The sequence below is a fragment of the Mesoplodon mirus genome (genome assembly GCF_964341445.2).
Source record: "Mesoplodon mirus genome assembly, chromosome: 18".
Taxonomy (NCBI): domain Eukaryota; kingdom Metazoa; phylum Chordata; class Mammalia; order Artiodactyla; family Ziphiidae; genus Mesoplodon; species Mesoplodon mirus.
Genome location: NC_138994.1, coordinates 20,034,776 through 20,057,485, shown reverse-complemented (window position 1 = coordinate 20,057,485; position 22,710 = coordinate 20,034,776). Strand labels below are relative to the sequence as shown.

General features: G+C 52.5%; 1 protein-coding gene across 3 annotated transcripts in view; it reads right to left on the bottom strand.

The window, feature by feature from the left end:
- SLC39A11 (solute carrier family 39 member 11) overlaps positions 1-22,710 on the bottom strand; it is a 290,857-nt gene that overhangs the window by 1,877 nt on the left and 266,270 nt on the right. For all 3 annotated transcript variants that reach the window (XM_082605176.1, XM_082605177.1, XM_082605178.1), the window contains 2 exons: positions 3,662-3,760; positions 847-1,005 (listed from right to left, as the gene is read on the bottom strand). In XM_082605176.1, the coding sequence (XP_082461302.1) occupies positions 847-1,005; positions 3,662-3,760 (258 nt within the window). The remainder of the gene's footprint in view (positions 1-846; positions 1,006-3,661; positions 3,761-22,710) is intronic.

The window sequence follows — 22,710 nt, the reverse complement described above, 5'->3', positions numbered from 1 at the left end:
ATCTTGTAATAACCTATAATGGAAAAGAATCTGAAAAAGAATATCTATTTATTTATCTATCTATCTATAACTGAATCACTTTCCTGTACCCGTGAAACTAACACAACATTGTAAATTAACTATACTTCAATAGATAATAAGTATCATTTATTGGGGCTTACTATATATATGCCAGGCAAACTGACTAACTCATGTAATACCAAAGGATAAACACATGAAATCAGTACATCATTATCCTCATTTTACTGTGGGGAAACTGAGGCATAGAGAAGTAAGTAACTTACTCAAGGTCACCTATCATGGCTCTGCAATCCATGCTTGAATAATAAAAAGCAGCAATGATTTCCTGAAGATATTATGTAATCTGACCTTGAATACTAGCCTCAAAATCATTCTTCTATAAAAACCAAAACGAAACAAAGAGAGGAATCGTCCATCCCCAACACTTGGCCTATAGCTAGACAATGAGAACCTGAATGAACAGCTGTGGTCAACATTTAAGAGCTCACTTCTCCCTCATTCCAGCCCCAGAAAAATCTAAAGAGAGAGAGAGAGAGAGAGAGAGAATATACGAAAATAATAGTCTGCTTCATTGGGGGTGGAGGGCAGGGCATGTATGCCACTGCCTAATATGACCTGGTCTGACTCTCCACCCACCTGCCCGTTATTCCTCTTTTAGTTTCAAAGAACGCAGTTGGGGAGGGGGTAAGGATGATCTTGGGAAGGGGCTGGACGGGGTGGGAGTAAAGAAAAGAGTAGCAAGTAAAGACAGGGCAGACCCAGAGGTGGGGGCCAGCCGGGCTGGGACAGAGACAAGGACAGATGAGGGAGGGGAAGCTCTCCCACCTGATGTGGGCTTCGGGGATGATGTCATCCATGATCACATAGACCATGGCACCGGCAGCAAAGGCCAGAGCATAGGGCAGGATGGGCTCCACCAGCACCACGGCAAAGGCACCAAAGACCCCGGCCAGAGGCTCCACCATGCCGCTGAGCTGCCCGTACCTGAGGAGAGAACAGAGACACGTCCCACCGCGGGGAGGGTCAAGCAGACACAGGCATGCTCAGACTGCTGCCTCAGCTCTAGAAAACGATGCATTGTCTGCCACGTCAGATCGGCATGGCAGTGCCAAAGCACTTTGCTGTTTTGTGTTTGTTTGTTTTTACACCACCTCCGTCTCCTTTCCCAGCTCCCTATTACAGAGTTACAGGAGACACCCCTCCCAGGTTTATATTAGAGTTTTAAGTTTTCCACATTGCCCTGTAAAAATAATGACATTACTGAGATATAATTCACGTACCAAATGGCGCACCCATTTAATGTGTACAGTTCGGTGGCTTTTAGTATATTCACAAGGTTGTGCAACCATTTCACCACCATCTAATTCCAGAACATTCTCATTATTCCGAAAAAGAAACCCCACACCCACTAGCAGCCACTCCCCATTCCTCCCTCCCACCAGCCCCTGGCAACCACTAATCTGCTTTTTGTCTCCAGGGACTTGCCTATTCTGGACATTTCCTATAAATGGAGTCATACAATAGGTGATCCTTTTTACTGGCTTCTTTCACTTAGCATCCTGTTTTCTAGGTGCATCCACGTTGTAAAAACTATCAGTACTTCATTCCTTTGATGACTGCATAATATCCCACTGTGTGGATACACCACATGTTATACACCCATTCACTGGTTGATGGCTACATTGTCTTCTGAAGGATAGGACACTTGACTAGGAGTGGTATGGACATTTCCCAAGGACGGCTGTGCCTGGTATCTTTGGGGGTTCCGGCCACAATGGCACCCCTTCTGAAGGAGCTGTACCCACCTACCTCTGCCGACAAGGTGGACCTACCTGGCCATGTATATAGTGAGGGCCTGTCCCCACTACCCTCCATCTTGGAATAAGGTGAGATTTCTCCTTTCAAAAACTCCCTTTATTTGAACTAGTGAGAGTGGGTTTCTATAGGATGAAATCACATGAGCCCTGATTAAAACAGCAGCCCACATGAGCCCTGAGAATTCAGCGCCAGGAGGTAAGCCAGTACCTGAACCCCACGGCTAAGCCCTACCGCCAAGAGACTCCTGTACAGGCTGGACACCAATAGACAAGGTGTTGGGACATCTTTCCCACTGCTCCTTGCTGTGGGCACTTGGCAAGATATTACTGGCTCCGAGCCTCAGTCCCTTCATCTGTAAAATGGGGGTGAGAGACAACTTCCCCTCCATTCCTCCCCAGATGACAGGATAGGACTGTGAACTCCCACGTCCCCTCCCCCCCGCTTCTTCCTGGCCAGGAGCAGATGGTGGGCACGGGGGAGACACTGTTTGCACCGTAGCATCCTCCAAGGGGCCACTGCTTCCTGGCTCCGTGCTCATATGCATGGGCCTGCAGACTCTGCAGCTCTTCAGTGTGTCCAGTTAAACAAACACTTTAATCTCAGGGTCTGGACACTGACCACAGATACCCCCCTTCCCTCCCCTCCTCGCCCCTGGAGTCTCTCCTGTAGGAGACGGGCAGTCACGGCTTCCGGGCTCACGGAACTCACATTTGAAAACAATTTCTAGGGCCATCTTGCTCTGCCCGTCCCCCCGAAACCTCTATTCCGTGGTCTCCAGCAATGGAGAAGGAGATGATACAGGATGGAACTAAAATGATGTAAGTATATGCAAGAACTTGTAAGTCACAAGGCCCTGTAAAATGGAAGGCGTTTTTTAATTGTTGCTATGAGCCATCCATGAGAGCTCTCAGCGTACATTGTAGAGTGGCAGCTCCTTCAATAAAGAGGTGTTCTGAGGCTCAGGGTCATTAGTTGAGGGGCAGAAGAGCCTGCGGCCTTGGCATCACTACTTGATGAGCTGGCTGGCTGACACTCCGGGCCATGATCCCCTCCTCTGAAACCTGGGGCCTTACCTTACAGGTCCCTGAAAAGGTAAAATTAGGGAATAGACTTGAAAGCCCTTTGGGGGCTATGAAAACACGAAGCGTGAGTAACACAGGAATCACCTGCCCAGATGTTGTTGACATAACCCTGGTCTTCGCTGTGACAGGGGTCACGACGGGTGCTAATATGATGACCCTTGAGGACAGGCTGTGGTGAGTAAGCCTCCTTAGGGCGTGGGACATGGAGAGTGGACACAAGGTCTGCCTTGGTTCTCCCCACCCGAGAGAGAGCAAACCCCACACAGAGTGGGCGTGTCTATCCCTGGAGGGGTTTTGAAAATAGGAAACACGGGCCAGAGGTCAAGAGATGAGTTTCGGGGTTTCCCTGGTGGCGCAGTGGTTGAGAGTCCACCTGCCAATGCAGGGTACATGGGTTCGTGCCCCGGTCTGGGAAGATCCCACATGCCGCGGAGCGGCTGGACCTGTGAACCATGGCCGCTGAGCCTGCGCGTCTGGAGCCTGTGCTCCGCAACGGGAGAGGCCACAACAGTCAGAGGCCCGCATACCACAAAAAAAACAACAACAACAAAAAAGAGATGAGTTTCTGGAGGCTTCTCCCAGCTTTGGGGGTGCAGCATTCAACCAGGTTGTTGGTGTTTCCAGAAGCTCCAGATTCACTTCTGGGCCAGAAGGGGTTGCTCTTGCCCGCAGGAGAACTGCTCTGAGCTCCACATCGGACCCGACCCTGGCCTCCGACAGTGGGCATCTGAAGCACTTACCAGAAGGCTCTCCAGGTGGAGAATCCAGCCCCTCGCAGCGGGAGGCTGACAGCAAGGCCCTCCGGGAAATTCTGGATCCCAATTCCAATGGCTAAATTCCTGAAAGACCAAGAAGGCACGTGAAGGCGGATGTCCAGAACGGAGCACCCACACGGACGGGGGCCCTGGCCTCTGCCCAATGCCCCCCTATGGTATTAGAGGCCCCAGTGGATCCCTGTGACAGGTGAGGGAAGGGGAAAGCTTAGGGCATGCGTGCAGGTGGAGAGCACGAGGAAGAGGGGGACACAGATCCTCTCCGCTTCACGCTGTCCCTGGTCCCTGGAGATGCTCCAAGTTTATGGACCTTACGGCACGGCGGGGAGCACACTGACTGGGTGTTAGGATAATCCCCCTTAGCTGCACGACTCTGCACAGATCATTGAACTTCTGCACCTCAGATCTTTATATGTAACGTGCAAGGGGTCACATGGGGATACTAACTTCACCCATGAAGGACTGCTATCACCCAGGGACCTGATTTCATGCCTATAAAGTCCCTAGCACATATGAGGTGTCCAGCACTTTTGGGGTTTCATTCCCTTACGGCATAGAGATGGAGAGATCACATTTTGCCCAGAAGCAACTTCAGAAATGGGACAAGGAGGTATGGATGCAGACTCTGATGGGGACACAGATCTGGGGCTGGGCTGGGCTTCCCCACGGGCTCTCCGCATGCTGGTCTGGCACTGGCACTGCACTTCTTGGGGCCCCTGGGGAGCTCACGGTGACCCTCTGCCCTCCTGCCTCTGCAGGATACTTAGGGGCTGGGCTCTGTGAATTGGTCACTTGGTCGGAGCCAAGCCTTGAGAGCCTGCCTTGCACACAAACCAGGTATTGGAGTACAAGGGAAGGAGAAACAGAAAGAGACGGGGACAAAAGCGATACGTGACCCCCCAGGGAGGTCCCCAGGCACGCACATAAATTAAGAACCCTCATTCCCCATGCAGCAAACTACCATGACTGAACTGCATGTCCACTGGCAGAGAGGAAGGAAAGGCACGATGGGAAGGAAACAGGGTCAGTCTGAAGGCAACAGGAAGGCAGTTTTAGGGTAATCTCCCCAGACGAGATTCTACCTTGGCTGGACAGGTCCACGAGGACTCACCTGGTCACTAAGGATCTCAAGGGCATGACATGTGGGTGCCACTTGGCAAGCAATGCTGGAATGTGGCCTGAGGGAGTTGTGGATGGATTGGATAGAAAAGGGAAACTCCACTGTCACTTGGCTTTCCGGTCAATTTGCTCACGTCTGTCTACCTTGCTGCCAACAGGAATCCACCCATCAGCTCTGGACAGCGGCCAGGGAGTGCTGTCGACCAGCAGCCGGCTCCACCCTGGCCGCCTTGCCCACTCACCTACCCCACGGTCCTGGGACAGGGACACACTTCCATTAGGCCACAGGCTCCTGTTCTACCTCCAGCAGAGAATACCTACGATAATCCCCAGTGTTTAATATTTCATCTCCTTTTTGTTTGAGGGCCTGAAACTCAGCCTGTTTTCTTTTATTCCCCCAACTCACGCATGCATCCTTCATATGGGACTCAGAGCTCCAGACATCTTGGGAGGAGGGAGCCTCCCTGGGAGCTGCCGGGTCAAGGAGACTCTTAGGAAGATCCTGACCCTTCCAGAATCTTGGACTGACATTTATCTTGCATGGGCTTCCTTTAATCAACTCTCATCCTGTCCCTTCTAGACAACTTCATGATGTTTCCCCTCAACATCCACCCACCAGTGCATCAAAGTGACGATGAGCATCTGAAAAATTATTATTAGTCTTTTGATAAAGGAACTGTTCTGGTGGCTTAGGGCTGACAGGGTCATTGAGCGTGTCCCCCCAAAGCCAGGTAAAACTCTTCATAAGATGAAGTGGGCAGACAGGAAGACACCCCGCCTGGCACGTCCACAAAGGGCCCCTGGCGGTACCACTCAGTGGGCGCTGACCTCCCCCGCAAGGTTACTGGCGTCCTTACCTACGTTACCTAAGGCAGCTCTCTCCTTTTACTTCTTAGAGAGGGAGGGGTTCAGACATGCTCTGACCTCATCCGAGGAGCCAGAGGACAGCAAACAGGGCAAGTAAATATTTTAGGCTTTGAGGGCCATCGGGTCTCTGTTGCAACTATTCAACTCTGTCACTGCAGTGGGAGAGCAGCCGATATGTAAAGAAAAGTGCATGGCTGAGTTCCAATAAAACTTAATTTATAAAAGCAGGTAGGGGGCTGGATTAGGCCCACGGGCTGCAGAGTTGGCAGACTCCTGCCCGAATGCCTGAGGGGTACAGAAAGATCCGACAAGACGGAACCACAACCCTGGGCCATGAGCCCCCCATACTGCCCCGAGGTCCTTGTCGCCTGGCACACAGTAGTTATAAAGTTTGGGCTTTGCAGTTCGTCTTCTTGTGTTCGACTCCTGGGCCCACGATATGTTGGCTGTGCTACCTTCCATTCCCCCTGCCATGAAATTCAAAGAACAGTACAACCCCCGGCATCCCAGGGTTGCCAGGATGATGCCCTGGCACAGGCCCTCTAAAGCCCTTGGCACACAGAAGCTGGCATGTCCTGAGGACCTAATCAAAGTCTACTGTGGGGTGGAGGTGAGTGTTATCACTAAGGCTCCAGTGTGAGCTGATGACAGGAGGGGTGACAGAGAATGGGACTGTAGGACAGTCAGGGTCAACAAGAGGACTGACTCAGCTTCAGGAAGCAGACCTGGGCCAGGGTGGGGCTGAACCCTTTCCAGCTGGGAGGTCTTTCCAAGAACTCACAGGTCCCCTTTCTGAGACAGGCTCAGGGTACTTGCCGCCCCGAGTCAAGACTCATGTCCTTGCAAAGTCCTGCGTCAGATAGATCTGACTTTGGCCCACCTGTGCTTACATCCCCACCAGCACTCGTTCATTTGTTCTTGCTGACACTTCTGTGAGACATTTACACCCCTTGTAAGGTTGGACAGGCCACGTGTACCTCCTTGGAGAGCCACTGTGAACGTGAAGGTCTTTCTGATACCGGGCTCCTGCGTGCTGCTGGCCAGTCTGTTCGCGGGGCACAGAAACTCCCAGGAGCCCCGGGCTCATGATTCCCCTGGACGGGCATCCTTCCCCTGGTCACCTCTGGGGTCCATCCCCACTGAGACCCAGGAGGTGCCCAGAGATGGATCCTCCCCTTGACACAGAAGGGACATGAGCTGCTGGGAGGGCTTACGAGGCCCTTTGATGAGCTTGGACTTGACTGTCCTGCTGCCTTTCTGAGTATGGACATCCTCAGTGGATGACGAGCCTAGAGGGTCGCCCCTGGGTGACCCTTGAGATTTTGTCCAAGGCAGAAGTACCTCTGCCAGGTGAGGGCTGGGAGTGAACCTTGGCCCACACCTTCTCCATGGCAGCCCAGATCTGCCCCAATTTCACAGGAGACAACGAGAGTAGGAGAAATTAGACAGGGTCCAGAGAGAAATCTGGCTTGTGATTTTTAGGCAAAAGCTACTGTTCTGCTCCTTTGCTTTTTAAATAGGCATGTGTGCAAGGCGGTGAGCCCTGCCGGCCAGCTACGCTTCCTCCCTTTCTGAGTTCCTAACCATCACTCCCCAGCCAGTCTAAAGGGCAGGATAAAAGGGTCAAGAGTGTCCTTTCTTGCCTCAAAAGGCCTGAGGACAAACACCTCTGTTGTCGGAGGGGGGTGGGTGGAGGATACGAGCCGGCCTCAGTGGGTGGGGCTGGGGGCTGGTTTGGGGAGCAGAGTCAAGGGTCTCACCTCTTCTCACCTCCTGGGTCCCGGGTTGAGGAATCCAAACCCAGCTTTGGGTCACTTTGTCCAGCCTTGCTCAAGTTACAGGGCCCTGACAAGCATGCTCCCATCAGCCCCGGGCAGGAACACAGCCTCTTCTAGAGGCTTCTGCTGTCACTTTCATAGCCCAAGCTGACCCTGAGCTCCCACTCCAGGAGTGGGGAGCATCTGAAATATATTTCTGGTGATGGAGTGAACCTTAAGGGCAAATCCTTGCCGATATTTCATTAGCCCCTGCCCTGCCTTCTTGGAGCGACCCTCACAGTGGGGTCTTTTTCCTCCAAACCTTTTCTCTGTCTCTTCACTGACCCCCAAATGGCTGAGTGAATACAACCAGCTCCTTGACCTTTTGCAAGGGTCCAAGGTTTCTTTCAACGAGGAAGGTCAAGGTGTCTGTCCAGGTCTTACACCCCTCGTCTGACAGCACTCTGCAGCTGGCTCGCTGTCCAAGGCCATTGCCTGTCCCCTGTGTCCACAGGCAGGCATACGACTCACCCCAGACCTAACCGGGGAGGGAGCTGCCGCCCCATGTTGCCAGTGAGTCGGAGGTGGGGTCCCCCGTTCAAAGTCCTTGCCGTGACTTGGGACTGACTGCAGCCATCCGCTGGGCGGGCTCTGGAACCTCCTTGCATCCCGCCTGGGAGCCGCCGTCCTGATAAGCAACACAGAAACTCCATTCTTCTACGCCTGGTGAGCCACGTCCCCTGGGCCCTGCCCCGGCTCTGGCATGGGGCTGCCAGCCCAGCCAGGTACCACACCCTCGGGATCCTGCCAGCCTTTCTCAGCAGGGCGTCGCCTCGCTGGGCGGACCGTGGAATCTCTCCTGGGTGCACCTGGGCTCCTTCAGCCCAGAGCAAGGGCTGGACTGCAGTTTCTCTGCTCTTCCCACCTTCGTATATGTCCCTTCTGCACACACACACCAGTGCATCATGTTCCCTTGGCCTCTGTGTGCTGTGCATCTGTGGGGGTGACCCCATGGAAGGGCTCAATCCCCTCCACACCCTCTATTCTGCTCTTCCACTTGCATCAGCTCAGGAAATCGAACGAAACCCCCTGGGTATTCTGATGAGCTGTGGTGCCAGGCAGTGGGTCTGCAGGTTTTAGGAACGTGCTGACCACGTTGAGAACCACTGGCCTAAGAAGTTATCAAAGGAGATGAGGATGAGGACGGTGGCTACACCCACCTCCAACTCAGGAGCCCCTGCCCTGCTACCTGACACCCAAAAAAGGAGCAGCCCAGGGCCAGCCCCTGCTGGGAGCCGAGGACACCAGTGGCCACTTGTGACTGAGTCAGGCGGCCTGCAGACTAGGTCGGGGCGCTGGAGGGGAGCCTGGGAAACCACAGGAGCATCAAAGTGGAGGATGACTGAGGACACAGGACATATCAACAAAAGTGATAGGGGGTAACGGCCCGTGTGTCCAGGTGCGAAGCAGCAGCAGTGAGGCCGGGCTCAAGGTGGCAGGGCTGGTCCCTCGGAAGCCCGAGCTCAGAGCTGACTCAGGAGCAGTGGGGGCCTAGACTGGCTGCCAGGGGTGGGCGCGCAGCCTCCACGGGTGCTGGGCGTGCAGGATGCTCCAGGCGCACTCACTCCCTCCTGCAGCCCCACTGTGCTCCCCACCGTGGCCTCCATGCCTACGGACACCCTGCCCCTGCCGGCATCCCCAGGGCATGGGGCTTGCTGGGCTCTCCCGTCCATCATTTACACTTGGGAAGGGAAAGCCCGAATGAGAGGCTTCTTTTCCATGATGGGCTGTGAAGATTCGGAGCAGAAGTAGAGGATGGGCTTGAGGACACGGGGAGGGGGAAGGGGAAGCTGGGACGAAGTGAGAGAGTGGCATGGACATATATACACTACCAAATGTAAAACAGGTAGCTAGTGGGAAGCAGCTGCATCACACAGGGAGATCAGCTCGGTGCTTTGTGACCACCAAGAGGGGTGGGATAGGGAGGGAGGGAGGGAGGGAGACGCAAGAGGGAGGGGATATAGGGACATATGTATACATATAGCGGATTCACTGTGTTATACAGCAGAAACTAACGCACCATTGTAAAGTAATTATACTCCAATAAAACTGTTTAAGAAAAAAAAAAAAGCAACAGGAAAAGCCCAAACCCTGGCCCTTCGGAAGACTCAAGGCCCCTGCCTTCTGTGTTTTGTTCTTCCGGGCAGGAGCACAAAGACACCATGACCAGTCTGGACCTCAGCAAGTCAGTGGCAGGGAGAGGGAAGTGGGAATGAAGGGTTCTTTAAGGAAGAAACCACAGGCTGTCCCTGACAGGGTCCCTGCCCTTTGGTGACAAGTCAAGCTCCACGGTGACCTGCTCCCCCGGGACTTAAGGGAGCAACAAGGGAGGGAATCCTGCGAGAAGGGCCGGGAAAGGCCAGGAAAGGCTTGTCTATGGGAGAACAGGGCTGGGGTCGGGGGGAGGCGGGGGAGAGCAAGTGGAGGGAAAAGAGGGGAAGGAGGAGGGAGGGTTAAGGGCAGGGCGTCATGGGGCAGTGGTGGGGGCTGATGGCTCCTGGGGGCTGGGCTGCACGTGCAGGGGCTCCAGGTAGGTGAGCCCAGGGTCTGTCCAGAAGGGTCACCTCTGCACAGGAGCTGGATTATGCTTGGGCTGTTCACACTTCTCTTTTCCTCTCCCTTAAGGACCTGAATTTTCTAGGAGGGGCAGACCCAGTCCAGCTGTTTTAAAAGTTCATTTCCTAGGAGTTTTTTTTTTTTTTTTCACATGCCAAGATGGAAGACAGAATGGCAGAAAGGTGAGCAGCCACGGCTTCCCTAACCTCAGGGCTCCCCCGTCCGCAGCATAAGCAAATGTGTAGAAGGCAGAACTCCCTGACTGCGGTCTGAGTCTTGTGATGGTAACTGGGGTGCCCAACTGCCCTGGTTTCATGGGACACTGGATGTTCGGTGCTGAAACGGGGGATGTCCGGGGCCAACTGGGATGAGGTTGGTCATCCTTGGAAGCACCCAGAAGCCTGGTGGGTAGCAGAGGCACACTTGGGTGAGAATTTTAATTTGCCGCAGAGGATGTTGCACACCATCTTGGAAGCTGAGCAGATGTTGTTTTGTTGCTGTTGTCGTTTTTCACTATCCAACGCTTCTGATGGTCTAACGCAAGTTCCAGCTGCTCCTGGACCCCTCAGATACATCTCCCTCCAACCCTCACCAGCCCCAAGAGCGTCAGGTCGGTCCACAATGAGTGTGGCCCTCTGTCTCCAGCCCAGCCCCGAGGTGGCCGGGCTCGGCAGGGGCAGGAGAGGGTGGCCTCCCTGCAGTGACAAGCAGGCACTTTGCTCTGCGTCTGTGGTAGGGACACAAGGGGACCGGTCAGCCTGCTTGGGGCTAGAAGGCAGCTGGAAACCCCGGGGCTGGGGGGACCTGGAGGGGGCAGGGAAGGCATAGGGCTCACCCCCAGGTACTGACTCTCTGCAGACAGAGTGGGCTGGGCCCATGGGGGGTGCCAAGGAGGCGCAGGCAGGGCAGTGGGTGCCCACGCCCCAGTCCGGATGCAAGGGCGGAAGCCAGAGCCCCAGGGTGCCCTTCCACTGCCTCTCGTATTCCTTGCTCTCCCAGCCCGTGGGGGCAGATGGCCAGGGCCTCTGAGGTGCAATGCTGGTCCTCCAGGCTGCCAGCTTGGGCGGGGTGGTGCTACCCACCCTCACCTTCAGATACCAGTCTTCCCAAGAGGTGGGCAAGAGAAAGGAAGGCCGTCCCAGTGGGCAGGTGCTTCTGCTTTTTCTTAGAGGCCTGACCCCCTTTCCCTCCAGGGGCTGCCTTCCCAGCTCCTGCCCCACCTCAGAGTTAAAAGTCACCCAGGCTACGGGGCCTTCCGGAGTCCCCTTGTCCGGAGTCCCCTTGTTCGACACCTTCTTTGTTAGTAGAAAACAAAAGCACAGAGAAATTCAAGGTCTTTGCAGGCAGTGTGACTTGCCTGCATCCCCAGGTGCACCGCTGAGACCCGGTGCGTCGCGTCGGCTTTTACTTTGTAAATCGGGCATAAACTGCCCCATTTTCAGGGTTCTTCTGCGGATGGGGGGATAGTCTCTGTGAAGTGCCGGGCAGAGCTCACAGCCCAGAGTGGACGCTCCTTAAATGGCAGCTTGCGTGAAAACTGCCCGAGTCTCCTGAACGAGCCGGACACTCAGGCCCCTAGGTCCCCGCAGCCTGGTGGCCCTTCCGACCTCACGCGAATTTCTCCTCCAACTCATGCTCCTCACCCTTCCAGATTCTGTGACCTCCGGGTCAGAACCAAGGCTGGCAACAGCAGCTGGCAGTCAGGGGGGACCCTCTTCTCAGGAGTGACCCCAGAATCCAGCACTGAGCCCCAGCCATGTGTGAGAGCTCACGCGGCACACGGAGATGTTGGGGAGGGCCCCCATCTTCAAGGGGTTTACAGCCTAATAGCGGGTGAAGAAACCCGCCTACAAATGACTACAGGACAGCGCGGAGCTTGCCAAAGGCCATAAGAGAAGCACAGAGCCTACAGGGAGGAAGGTGATCTGGGAATCCTTCCTGGAGAAGGTGGCACACAAGATGGACTTTGAAGGGTGGGGAGCCTCTCGATAGCTAGAGAGAGATGGGGAGATGCTTCCGCTACAGGAGGAAGCGACAATGGAAGCAACAGTGTGAGATGCTAGGGCAGGGCGGCCCAGGCCTGCTCTTCTCTCCCCTTCCCCGATTGAAAGCCAACGCACAAACAAGAGCAGAAAATGCTTTGGAGTCAAAGCCCGTCTCTCCTTGGCATCATCTTCTAAGAATCTTTCCTGTGAGCAGCTGAGTCTGCCGGCTTTTCAGGACAAGTGCTAAATGCCCCAGCTCCACCCCAGGGGTCTTTGCAAGGCCAAGTATGAGTTTGCATCCCAGGAGTCTACACCCATCTTTGGGGACCGACCCTGGTGCTGAATGAGACCCTCGAAGGGAGTTCCCTTGAAATCCATGCCTTAGCCGTCTCCACTCAAGCCTTTCACTTAAGAACATCTCCAGGGGACTTCCCTGGCAGCCCAGCGGTTAAGACCCCGCGCTTCCACTGCAGGGGGTGTGGGTTCGATCCGTGGTCGGGGAACTAAGATGCCGCACAGCCAGGAAAAAAAAAAAAAAAAGAATGTATGTCTCGGGACTTGAGCTTGGGGAAAGCTTTCAGCGAGGGCCGGCAGCAGCACAAAGCCTGTGCTGGGAGCAGCACAGATCCCGCTGCAACAACCTGCGGTGGAAACCAGCTTCTCCTTTGTTACCACGCCCATCAGAGGGAGACTGAGGTCTCCGGCTGGAATAAGAGTGATGATAATCATCTCTGCCGTTTATGGAGCGTTACTAAGTTTCAGGTGTGGTTGGAAGCATTTTACATGTAGCAACACGCTTCACCCCTGGCAACCACCTCCCAAGTGTTTCCTACCATCATTATCCCCATTTTACAGATGGGAAAAGTGATGCACAAGGTTCCGTGACTTGTCTCCAGGGCTACCCAGCTGGGAAGTGACAGAGGGTACTCTTAACCACTATTCTATAAGCCTCGGGTCCTCTGGGCCTCACACGGACCCATCAAAGCATGTTGGACACAGACGGTTACCTGGGCTCAAAGCCCCAGCAGAGAACCAGGTGCTGCCTCATGCCTGCTGGACCAGTGAGCTGAGGCTCTGGCCCGCTCTGGTAGACAGGAGAGAAGGCCAGGTGGGGCAGATGTTAACAAGTGGCCTCCAGGGTTAATGGGGTCAGAACATCCTATCTACAGCAGGCTTCTTGACCTTGACACTCTTGACATTTTGGACCAGCTCATTCTTTGTGGTGAGGGCCTGTCTTGTGCATTGTAGGATGTCTAGCAGCATCCCTGGCCTCTACTCACTAGATGCCAGTAGCATCCTGCTAGTGGGGACAACCAAAAACATCTCCAGACATTGCAAAATGTCCCCTGGTTAAGAACAACTGACCCAGAGAAACCAAGAGTTGAGGTGAACTTGCTTCTGCAGCAAATATCTGAACACCAGAAACTGCTCAGACTGAGCAAGAAAAACATCTGATCTTGTGCATCTTATTTGAGAACTTCTAGGCTCAGTGGAGTCGAGTCTTCTCGGGAGCTTAGCTCAAGCAAGACAGATTCCTGGGATTCAAGGTAAAAACAACACCTGAGAACCACCAGACCTCTGCTCCCTTGTTCCAAAGGCAGCGGCTTCAGAAACTCAACGTTGCACAATTCTGGGGGCACACTGTGTCCTCTGTGAATGGCACACCCCCTGGAGTTGTGCAGTGGGACATTCCTGCTGGAACCCCAAGCACAGATTATGCTCAGTGTAGGGGTTAGTTCTGGGGTTGGAGGTGAGGCGTCCTGGGGAGGTGGTAGAGAGAGTCCTGGTTTTCTCTGAAAATTGGCAAATGAGCGTCCTTGCAACCCGCAGCCTGGTTCTCCAGGCTACGTTCTCTGGCCAGCTGAGTATGAAAGGAGCTTGGCATATTCCTGACAAGACCTGCTTCACCTCGGCTTTCAGATCCTCCCATGAGCCGTGAGCGTGTGTGTTCTTGCGTGGCAGGCCCTTACATAGTGTTTTGATTGTTATCATCCTGCCATGAAAGGCCTGATTGTTCAGGCTCTGAGGTGACATCACCGACTTCCCACTCGAGCAGCTTGTTGAGGTGTTTGATGAGCGTGCAGGTGGGAAGGGGCTGGGTGCTCCCCGCAGGGCTGCCCGGCCCTACCTGCTCAGTGGAGCTGGCTTAGCACGCAAGGGATCTTCCCTCACCCCTTCTTTCTGTTCTGGGAGGTTTACTGCCACGGGCTGGAAAGATGAGATGACCCATGGGTTCCCTTCAAGTCCTCCGCCCTCCCCAAAGCGGGCGGGGAGCAGCCCCAGGAAGTCGAGCCACAAGGCAGGGTGGTGTCTGCGGGTGATTCAGGCCACCTCTGTGCACTTTTCCTTGTCAGAAAGCAGAGAAGCCTACAGACAGCTAGGGGATCTCTAGGTCCCCGAGGGATGCCCTGGGGACCTTTACCTGCTAAGTATCCCAGCAAATAAGTCAAGCCTAGGCACAGGCCAGGTATGAGGCTGCCTTACACGATGTGAAAAGCACCCAGGGGTATGTACCCAAGAGCAATATGCTTATACATTCACTCAAAGACATGTACTAGGAGGTCCACAGTAGCCCTCTCCATAATGGCCCCAAACTGGACATGAAGCAAATGCCCGTCCAAGACAGAATCAATCAATAAATTGTGTTCCGTTCCCACAATGGAATACGGTGTACAGCAGTGAGAATGAATAATCTCCGGTGCCATGCTACAGGACGAAGCATCTTAGAGACAGAATTTTGACTGAAAGAAGCTGGACACAAAACAGTAAAATGCTCTGTGATTCTATTTACAGAAAGTCTCTAAACAAGCAAAACTAAGCTGTGCTTTCTCATCCGTGAATTGATATGAGGTGCCGGTGGCCGAGAGCAATGATTTTTTTGGTTAATTCTCCCTAATATACTTGGAATTTTATTTTATTATTATTATTTTTCAGCCATCTGCTCCAGGAGAGAACCAAGAAAAGTCCATTTGTATACAAATCACTAACCCTGCTAGAAAATAAACCCAGCGTGGTATACTTATCAGAAATAATTAAACTTTAACTTTTTTTATAGTAAGGTCAAGAAATATCACTCTTGGGACTTCCCTGGTGGCACAGTGGTTAAGAATCCACCCGCCAATGCAGGGGACACATGTTCGAGCCCTGGTCCGGGAAGATCCTACATGCTGCGGAGCAACTAAGCCCGTGCGCCACAACTACTGAGCCCACGTGCCACAACTACTGAAGCCCGCACGCCTAGAGCCCGTGCTCCGCAACAAGAGAAGCCACCGCAATGAGAAGCCCGCGCACTGCAACGAAGACCCAGCGCGGCCAAACAAAAGTAATAAATAAATGAATAAAATTTTTTTAATCTATTAAAACAAAAGAAATATCACTCTTATTTTAAAAACAATGCATTTGAGCAAAATATACGGACTCTAGAATAAAGGAGGAATTCAAGTCCTGGGTGAGGGTCAGACTTTTGGGAAGAGCATAACCTCCTTTTAATAAAGATGTTTTATTGAGACTGAATGTACATTCAGAGAAGAGCACATTATTATAAGTGGCCGGCTTGATGTCTTTTCAGAAACTTGCTGAATTTCATGAAACCCACACCCAGATCAAGGAACGGGACAGTACCAGCACCCAAGAGCCCCTCAGCCCTGGGCTTTCTGCTCCACACTGCCCTGGCCCCAAGAGGAGTCAAGATCCTCACCTCTAACCAGGGAAGCTCAGTGGTGCCTGCTTTTGAACTTCACATCAAGAGTTTAGGCGGCCGTATAGGACCCCAGTCGAGGGTTATCTGGGGGTTTGGATACAAGGGCTTTGCATTCTCATCTCCCGTGAACTTGGCACGTCGGTAGTCTCCTTAGGCCGTAGGCTTGGACCTCTGTACAGGCGCACCTCGTTTTCTGGTGCTTCGCAGATATTGCGTTTTTTTACAGATTAAAGGTTTGTGGCGACCCTGCACCGAGCAAGTCTATCGCGTCGTTTTCCCAACAGCATTTGCTGACTTTGTGTCTCATTTTGGCAATTCTCGCAAATGTTTCAAACTTTTTCATGGTTACTACATTTGGCATGGTGATCTGTATGTAACATCTTGGATGTTACGACTGTAATTTTTTGTTTTATATTTTTTAAATTCAAGTATGTACACTGTTTTCTTAGATATCATGCTATTACACAACTAACAGACTGGCAGCGGAGTGTAAACGTCACTTTGACACCCACTGGGAACCCCCCAAAGTTCGTGTGGCTCGCTTCGTGGCAGGGGTCTGGTGTCTCTGAGGTGTGCCTGTATAGGGTATTTCCTCAGGACACCTAAGTTTGTCCCTCTGCTTTCTTATTCACTGAACACTGCAATCAAGTCCAGATCAACATTTTAGGGGAGGGCTTGGGACTACAACATTTTGTTCGCTAGCGCACGAAATACCATTGCAAACCACTAAAACATTTTTCAGCATTTTGGCACTTTCTTCTAAAGGGCGTTTTAAAGTGCCTTTATAAGCATTTATTATTACTTTCACTTAGGAGGTGTAAGTTCATTTTCCATTTTGTACACGTAGGAATCAAGGCCTGGAAAGGCTGAGAACACAGCCTGGGTCACTGCAGTCGGGGAAATGGTGCTGGACTCCAAGCCCTTTCCCACACCTCCTCTCTCAGGGAGAAACAGAAAACATGGCCAGGGAGCCAGGTGGGGCCGCCCCCCTCCCACCATCTCCTCCCTGGTTTACAGGGACAGGCTCCCAACTGGGCTCCTTGCTTCTCCCCTTGCCCCTAGAGTCTATTCTCTGCTACGTCTGCTATATCTGCTTATGATGCTTCTCTGCTCAGAACACTGCCCCGGCTGCACTTTTAACTCAGAGGCAGAGCCCAGGTCCTTCCCATGGCCTTGGTGACTCACGTGCTCCCGCCCTCCGTTCCTCCCTGGCCCCTCGGGTACACTCTTCCCCTGGTTCCTTCTATTCCAGCTTCCGGCCTCCATTCTCTTCCTCAAATGTGCTTGGCTACTCCCACCTCAGGGGACGCTTCTACTGGAACATTCCTTCTCAGATATTTGTGCCTCACCGCTTCACCTTTTTTAAGACTGAGCCAGGGCTTCCCTAGTGGCTCAGTGGTTAAGAATCCGCCTGCCAATGCAGGAGACACGGGTTCGAGCCCTGGTCCGGGAAGATCCCACATGCCGCGGAGCAACTAAGCCAGTGTACCACAACTACTGAGCCCGCGAGCCACAACTACTGAAGCCCATGTGCCCGTGCTCCGCAACAAGAGAAGCCATTGCAACCAGAAGCCCCCGCACCTCAGTGAACAGTAGCCCCCGCTCGCTGCAACTAGAGAAAGCCCATGCGCAGCAACGAAGACCCAACGCTGCCAAAAACAAACAAAAAAAAAAAACCCACAAGACTGAGACGTATGACTTTTCCAAGGCTGGGTCATAACAGACACGACGGCTTCCGTCTGTCTCTCTGGACTACTAGCTCTGGAGGAAGCTAGCTACCACATTGTGAGGACCCTCAAGCAACCCATGGGACAAGGAGCTGAGGCCTCTTGCCGGTAGCCGTGCGGGGGCACCACCTTGGGGAAGCGGATCCTCCAGCCCCCGTCCAGCCTTCAGACGACTGCAGCCCTGGCTGGCCTCTTGACTGAAACCTCAAGGGAGACCCTGAGCAGGGACCACTCAGCAGAGCCGCTCTCGAATTCCTAACCCACACACAAAAAAAGTGAAATAATATTTAGTGGATTGAGCCAATGATCTTTGAGCTACTTTGTTATACGGTAACAGATAACTAAGACAGCCACCTTCTCGGTGAAATCCACACTCACCCCCTTCTCGAAAATGTAAACCACCCAGCACTGCCATGCCCCCTTCACTCTAGTCTATTTTTCTTTTTGTTCTTTTCTGGTCAGCAACTCTTACCTTCTAACCTACTGTATAATGTACTCATTTTTTATGTTGATTGTTCTTTTGTCACCCTCCCATCTGACCTGGCATCAGAACAAGCTAGGAATCTTTGTCTGTTCCCCGATGTGTCCTGAGCACCTAGAAGAGTGCCAGGTGCGCACAGCGATGAAACAGACCTACGTACAGACACAGGTCCGTGAATTCTAGCAAAGGCTGAGGTCTTGTCGGCTCCCAGATGCAGGCAGTCATTCAGCAGTGAGCATGTCACAACTCCCTGGACCTTGGTGTCTTCAGCTGCACAGGAAGGAGGTCACACTGGGCGACCCACAAGCCCTTTTCCAGACCCTAAGCTTTGTGGCTCCCACATGACAATGGCCTTGTGGGTTGTCCAGAGTCCAGGGGCTGCAGAGACAGGCCCCCGCCTTGGCCAGAGCTCATTTTCCTCTCTGTGCACATCTGGAAAGCCAAAAACCCAAGCCCATCGCATTGTGCACATCTGGACGGCATAAACTGATCAGGCCAAGAGGAAACTCCGGAACGGCTGCTCAGTGAAAACTGCAGCACAGGCCACACGAGAGGGGCTGAAAGGCTTCTTTCTTTTGCAGCCGCAAAACAATCTTCTGGGCAGGATCTCAGAAGCTGAATGCTTGCGGCTGAATAACATATGCTCTCAATAGCCTTCGATGGCAGTCGCTGTCACACTGCCTTCTCTGCCTGGCTCCCGGCCAACGCAAAACTTAAAGAACCGGGACATTTTCCTCCCCCTACTCCCTTGTTCAGACTGAACTATACCTTCAGTTATCCTCGGGGCCTGTGCACCAAGTTCAAAGCTGAACACCACCTGCTCCTCCGCCGCCCCCTCCTCCTCCAGGGAAAGTAACTGAACCGCAAGCTTAATGCAAACTGCACAAGGAGCTTTGAGCTCTGGTGGGAAATCACCGGCTGTTTGCATGTAGTTAGAACGTGCTTGACCCTCCGTCCCTCCATCCTTCTGTGGCCGGGAAGAGATTACTACCCGTTAACATGTAGTCACAGTCTGACAACCAGCCTGGGCTCCCAGAACAAAGAGGGATGATATTCCTTTGCAAATAAAAGGAGTTTCAGGGGCTCGGAACTTCCTGCTAGCTCTTCAGCAGTGCAGGGAGGGGAAAAGCAGGCAGGGAAACGTGGGGTTCTATACACCTGCAACTTCACAGCTGGTGACGTCAATGGCTTGATCGCCAGGACAACCTGGGACACAGGAAGACTCAGGTTTGCAACAGGGACCCTTTGGGTCAATGTCCTGCGAACAAGGGGGACGAATGCAGAAGACCTTGGGGTTGGGGTGTCTGGTCATCCTTCAGCATCCTTCTTTAGACTTCTCTTAAAAACACAGGAACACAGGAAGTTACAGCCCCGAAGCCCAGCCCTGAACGCTTGCCCTCAAACAACAGCACAACCTCAAGACTCAGAACATCGACGTCGGTGATACCACTTTCTACTCTGAACCGTAACAGCACTGAAGGCACACGGCCCAGAGCCCGCAGCCCCCTGCCCCTGGGTGCAGACTGGACCTGAAGAAAACCAGGTGAGACGCTGGAAAGAAATCTGAAGAAAGAGAAATCTTTTTCGTCCTTGTGCTGTGTACTTTTGGGGTGCTTTCTAGCTAGCTGGAGACTCAGAGCTTCGCCACTGGGAAATGTCTCTGTTTTCTTGGCTTCTCAGTATGGATAATCGTCAGCTGGAAGGTTCCGTGCCTGCTGCTTTGTACGTGCTACTGATGACACCAAGATGGTGGACGAAGCAGCCACCCCGAATCAGAGCCACTTCCTTTAGAAATGCCTGGTGGTGACTGCAGAGGGGCCTGGCTAACAGCAACCGCAGCCAGGGCACCATTGTGACTTACTGAGTACTGTTCAGGCATCCTTTGGGTTTACCCTGGCAATGACCCGACGAAGGAAGTGCTATCAACCCATTTTATAGATGAAGAAACTGAGGCTTAGAGAGCTAAATATCTCTCCCAAGTTCACCAGCCTATAGTTGCACAGCTAAAATTCCAGTTCAGGTCTGCTGATTCCAGAGCTCAAAGGCTTCACCCATGTGTCCTATGCAGCCCACCACACTATGCACACAGGGCAGAGTGACAGTGGATCTTCCAGTTTACGGCGGAGGCGGGGGGGGGTAGCCTGTGATTATGAGCAATATTTCGTATCATGAAGCCATGTATTACCAATATTCCACTGCAAGGTGGGACCTAGAACAAACATTGAAAAAGATCCCTGTTTGTTTAACATATGAATGCTGTTTAAGGATCTTAAAAAGAGGTTCCCCATATTTTCAAAGGAATGGCTGGCTTCTGACACATGTCTGGTGTCCCTTTTCTCTCTGGACCAAGTCAGTAACTGCAAAGAATTCCTTGGCTATTATATGTAGATCTTAATGGTTCAGTGGGGGGGAAAGTGCGCACGTGTGTGTGTAGTGTGTATGAGAGGGTGTTCATCCATCTACAGAAAGAACAACAGTTTCACACACACACACACACACACACAAACGTAAAAGAGAGCCCTTCCCCCCCACAACATACATACAAAACGTGTCAGTCATCAACAGGCCACCATGCTCCCTTCTGTAGCTACAGCAGACATGTTCAACCACCCAAACGCCTCTTGCGTCTTCCTGGCTCCCCTGTGACAAGACATCCCAGGAACAGCTTCAATGCTGACAGGCTGGGCACATCCCTATGAGGCCGAGGAAACTAGCAGAGAACCCAGGTCTCCAGCCATTGCTCTCTGAGTGCAATCAGCGAGTGACGACCCCAGCAGGGGCCCCACGTCTCCTGGGATCCTAGAGCCGGGCCTCCCCAGGCCTCATCACTCCCGCCAACCTTAACAGTGTTCGCCACGCCCACGACTCTTGCACAGTTACTTGCTTTAAGTCAACTCCCTTTCTTTTCTTCAAATTTATTTTCAAGTAAAATTGTAAGACTGCTGCAAGTGGAAGAAACCATTATTTGCCTGGCACAGAGAGTAACCGTAAAGGCACACATGTTGAAAGCAAGTCAGAAATGGTGGGTCGAATGGAAGCAACCTAAGTGCCCATCGACAGGTGAAGGGATAAAGAAGATGTGGTACATATACACAATGGAATATTACTCAGCCATAAAAAGAAACGAAACTGAGTTATTTGTAGTGAGGTGGATGGACCTAGAGTGTCATACAGAGTAAAGTAAGTCAGAAAGAGAAAAACAAATACTGTATGCTGACACATATATATGGAATCTAAAAAAAAAAATGGTTATGAAGAACCTAGGGACAGGATAGGAATAAAGATGCAGACGTAGAGAATGGACTTGAGGACCCGGGGAGTGGGAAGGGGAAGCTGGGACAAAGTGAGAGAGTGGCATGGACATATATACACTACCAAACGTAAAATAGATAGCTAGTGGGAAGCAGCCGCATAGCACAGGGAGATCAGCTCCGTGCTTTGTGACCACTTAGAAGGGTGGGATAGGGAGGGTGGGAGGGAGGGAGATGCAAGAGGGAAGAGATATGGGGACATATGTATAACTGATTCACTTTGTTATACAGCAGACACTAACACACCATTGTAAAGCAATTATACTCCAATAAAGATATTAAAAAAAAAGAAAGAAATGGTGGGTCGATGTGGATGTGATGGAAACCTAGACGCTGGTGGGTGGTCCAGGGAGGGACCCCAGCCCCTTGCCACCTTCTAAAGTAAAATCTCCGATAGGTGTCTTCAACAGAAATTCCAGATAACTGGGGGGGGTGGGGTAGGGAGAAGATTCCCAGCGCACGTGGTGTCTGCAGCCTGGATGATCACATTGTTCCAATATGGTGCCTGGGAGGCAGATGAAATTAGTCAACACGCTGCAAATTCTGCAGATGGAGCCTGGCACACAGTAAGTGCTCAATAAATCCTCACTGCTTTTCATCATCTACAGTGTGCAGAAAAGAGGTAACAGAGCAGGACTGAGACTGCTCTCCTCCTTAGAAAGGCCTGTTTGCAAGCCTGGCACTTGGCTGGCATCTTAGAACTTGAATGGTAAACTGTTCCTTCCGCTGATAGAAAACTTTCCCTAAGTGATAAGAGCGTTCACTGCACCTAAGCTGTTTGTGCAAATAATATTGTTTATACTGAGCACCTGCTTTCCTTCCAGGAGTCTGGTGGTAGGCAGAGGGCACGGTGTGACCAGTCCCCAATAAAATCTTTGGGCTCTGAGTCTCTAATGAGCTTCCCAGGAGGACAATAACTTGCACGTATTGTCATAATTCACAGAATTAAGCACGTCCTGGGTGACTCTGTATGGAAGGGACTTGGGGAAGCTTGTGTCTGGCTTCCTCCAGACCTTGCCCCGTGTGCCTTTCCCCTTTGCTGATTCTGCTGTGTCTCCTTTCGCTCTAACACATCTTAGCTGTGAGCGCGACTATATGTTGAGTGCTGTGAGTCCTTGTAGTGACTCGCCAAATCTGGGGGTGGGCTTGGGGACCCCCAGCACAAGCAGCAGCAGCAGTGGCTGGACCCAAGGGAAGCTGCTCACAGAACCCGTCACAGCCCAGGGTCGTAGGTGGAAGGCGGCCAAGGTTCCTGACTCTGTGGATTGGAAGTAGGGCCTCAGGAGGAGGGAGGGCCAGTGAGCTGGAAGAGGGTTGGCGCATAAAGCCGAGGGCCAGAGGTCATAGTGGGACCACAGGAACCAGCAACAGAGGCCAAATGGAGACAATACCCAATGCCAGGTGGGCCCTGTCACATCATGGTGGACGCCGCAGTGAGAAAGGGCGGCATCCG